The sequence below is a fragment of the Saprolegnia parasitica genome, assembly GCF_000151545.1.
Source record: "Saprolegnia parasitica CBS 223.65 unplaced genomic scaffold supercont2.807, whole genome shotgun sequence".
In the NCBI taxonomy this organism is placed as follows: Eukaryota; Oomycota; class Saprolegniomycetes; order Saprolegniales; family Saprolegniaceae; genus Saprolegnia; species Saprolegnia parasitica.
In genome coordinates, this window is record NW_012157201.1 from 1 (window position 1) to 3187 (window position 3187).

At 61.3% G+C, this 3187-nt stretch overlaps 2 protein-coding genes across 2 annotated transcripts; both read left to right on the forward strand.

Annotated features, from left to right (window-relative positions):
• Window positions 1-1078: 1078 nt before the first annotated feature.
• Window positions 1079-1775, forward strand: SPRG_17842 (hypothetical protein; the record flags this gene model as incomplete). The annotated part of the gene is made up of 3 exons (XM_012357240.1): window positions 1079-1366; window positions 1414-1527; window positions 1566-1775. 3 exons carry the CDS (start codon window positions 1079-1081, stop codon window positions 1773-1775), a joined length of 612 nt encoding a protein of 203 aa, XP_012212630.1.
• An 82-nt stretch (window positions 1776-1857) lies between these two features.
• SPRG_17843 (hypothetical protein) lies at window positions 1858-2213 on the forward strand (the record flags this gene model as incomplete). The annotated part of the gene is made up of 2 exons (XM_012357241.1): window positions 1858-1875; window positions 1935-2213. The coding sequence occupies 2 exons, from the start codon at window positions 1858-1860 to the stop codon at window positions 2211-2213; spliced, it is 297 nt and encodes a 98-aa protein (XP_012212631.1).
• Window positions 2214-3187: the final 974 nt, after the last annotated feature.

Sequence of the window (3187 nt, forward strand, 5' to 3'; positions counted from 1 at the left end):
AGGTCTTTCTTCCGTCACGCATTCCTGTCATTTAGGACATATGCTCACCAGGCAAGCGCTTGCAAAGATCGCTGCGTCCTTATGTAACATGCGAATGCTTCTCGTTGAGGACCGATGGCACACCAAGCACGATTGGTGGTACCAGTAACGTTTTGAGCAGCGTCGGAACCATCAAGCGTCGGCGCTAGTGCCTTGACGCAGGTGTACAGTGTACACAGGCGAGGCCGCGGCTGCTGGCGTCGATGCAGCGCTGGTCGTAGCCATCGTAGCGGTAGAAATGCCATTCTGTTTGCCTAAGTGCTGTGATTTACATAGTCGATGCGCCGAGACAAACGCCAATTGCGACAACCTCAAGCGCATGTGCGCGAACGATGACCCGTGCTTGTTGCATCATATCCGGACACATTCCGGATACCAGGACCAAGTGCAAATCGAAAATGGTCGGCACGACGAAGAGCCACGCCGCCGCCGCCGCAGCAGAAGGAGCTGCGCGAGCGCCACGTCGCGTTCGAAGCGCGCGCGTCATCTCGCGACATCGAGCCTGATGCTTCCGAGCTTGAGTACCTCACGCTTGACGTCCTGCTGCTTGCACACGGCAGTCGGCACCAAGACCGGCGACAACATACCGCCCGTCACAAAACTCTCGCCACTTCGCATCAGATCCGTTCTCTGCTCGAGCTACCGGCGACCGGATCTTCCAGCCCTTGGCGGTCACCTACAGTGGCCGCCCATGGTCCACGGTATTCTTGGCCAGACCTCGTTCTCGAGTGCGTTGGCCCGGCGCTCGTTCGCGTTTGGCAGTAGGTACCACATATCTTTGACGACACTTGCGCCTCACACATTGACTAGTTTCCTAAATCGGTGTCCTTCGCCGCAACCTGCGCGCGTTCGCCCGAGACGCACGAGACTGAGAATTTTGCGCGCTTTCCCCGCCTTCTCGTGCTCTCGCACCACCTGCTCGTCGTACACGGCGCGCGCAAGGACACAACTACGACTCCAGGCCCGGTTCGTCTCGGGAGACGACCTCGCACCGCCCTCCGGAAACGACGACGAAGACCACGATGACGAGGATGATGAGATGGCGCGCGACCACGTCGACGCCTTTTTGCGCGATGCCGGGTCTCACGAACGCGTTCCTCGAGACCACGATCTACGTTGCATCGCGCCTCGAGTTTGCCGCCAGCGGTGTATTAACGAAGCGCTCGTCTTAAGCAACGTCATCCAGTCGCGCGTGGTCACGACGCTCGAGGCGCTGGCAATTACCAACGAACTCGCCTCGAAGCGGTCGGCTCGCGGCACGCAGCTCTCTTGCTTAACCGAGGTCGACCTCCTCGAGCGCAAGACGTCGTATTTACGCAGCGCCTTGGTACACAACGTCCTTCCGCACACTCTGTATCGTATACCCCATCGTAGCGAGAGACGGTCGATGCGATCGCCAAGACGATAGTCAACGACGACCGCGCCATGTACCTCGCCCGCAAAGCGTTTTTGAAGGAGCTGCAGACAACGGGCGAGTGCATGCAGGAGGTTGTCCACATGGAAGTGCTCGGTGGGCGCCGAAGCAGCAACACCTCGGGTCGCCGCTCCAAGCCCTCGCAAGGAAAAGCCTCGCGTTCGAGTACGACGCCAACGACTTTCGGACGTCGGCGTTCGTCGACTTGCCCGACCTCCCCGGCACGCCCGTCGAGTTTGCCGAGAGCTTGTCGCCGGTGTCCGAGTCGCCTCCTAACCTCCTCCTAGCCTCGTACCCTACCCCCGCCGCCGCTCGCGCTTGACGCGTCACCATCGGTGCCTCAAATGCCGCAGATGCCCCCGACACCGCCCCCGCCAGCGCCGTTTTTACCACTGCCAACATTCATGGCGCCCGTGGCGATGGTGCAGTCGCCCGACCATAGCTTTGCAGCGCAGCGCTCTTGGTGGTCCGCGACTCGCAGCGGCTTTCGCTCAACTCGCTCCATGACGAGCAGCCGACGGCGTTGGACGTCGACCGGATCACCGAGTCGATTCGGTCGCTCCACGGCAACGACGTCGACACAGACAACGAGAGCGAGAACGACGACGACGTGTCTGCGGCGAGGCGACCGGAGCAGCTCAAGAAGGAACTCCGCATCGTGCCGGCGCAGCTCGCGAGCACGCCACGATCCCAGTCCCACGTCATCTCCAAATTGCATCGCGACCGAACGTGCCTCAAGGCCGCGGTCGCCCAAGATTAAGTGCTTGCCGAGGCCCTCCAGCAACAACTTGTACGCATTTCGGATGCCATTTCTACATTGCTAAGCGTGGGTTCTAGCGCGCCGCCATGGCTCAGGCCATGCAGGCCGCCGCCCAAGGCGATCGTGCACGCGAGATGCACTTACACCCTTACAAGCGCAAGGCTACCGAGCTTTAAACAGAACTCAGCGCCGCCACGGACCGACTCGTCATCGCCGCCAAACCGACGCCGTCGCTCGACGACCTCAAGAACGACTTGGTACGAGTCGCTACGTGATCTGTGATGTGAAAATGGCGTCGTAGCGAGCCGTCGTCAAGCGGATCGCAGAGATACCACCGAACGGCCGTGCGATGGACGAGCTCCTCGCGCAAAAGCACGAGCTCAAGAAGTCGATCGTCGCCAAGCAGCAAGAGATTCTGAAGGAACGCGCTAAGCGCGACGAAGGGCTCTCGCTCGACGAGCTCAAGACGCAGCTGAAGCAAGTGGTCATGGCCAAGACCAAGGACGTCGACAACATCATGCTGCAGCAGCGCCGCAAGCACATCAAACAACGTATCGCCAAGCTCCAAGATCGGCAGCACGGCAGCAGCGCCAGCAGCAACGGCCTGCGATCCGAAAGCAGCACCAGCGACTCGGCGCCACACGACTACCTACAGCAGCGGGCGCACATGAGCTCGACAGAGCTGCTCGTTGGCGATATGAACCGCGCGCGCTTCAACGCAACCGAGCTGCTCGCTCGCCCCGATGTCGACGCGCGCCGGCTCAACCACACCGAGCTGCACGCTGACGCCCGGCGGCGGTTTGGCGGCACAGAGCTGCACTCGGGCAGCTCGTCCATGAGCTCCGAGGCCAAGCGCCGGTCCAACTCGGTCGAAGGACGCGGCGTCTCGAGCCACAGCAGCGTCAGCAGCAGCAGCAACAGCAGCAGCGATGGCATGCGCTTGCACGACCCAGCCGACTACGCATCCTTGTCTC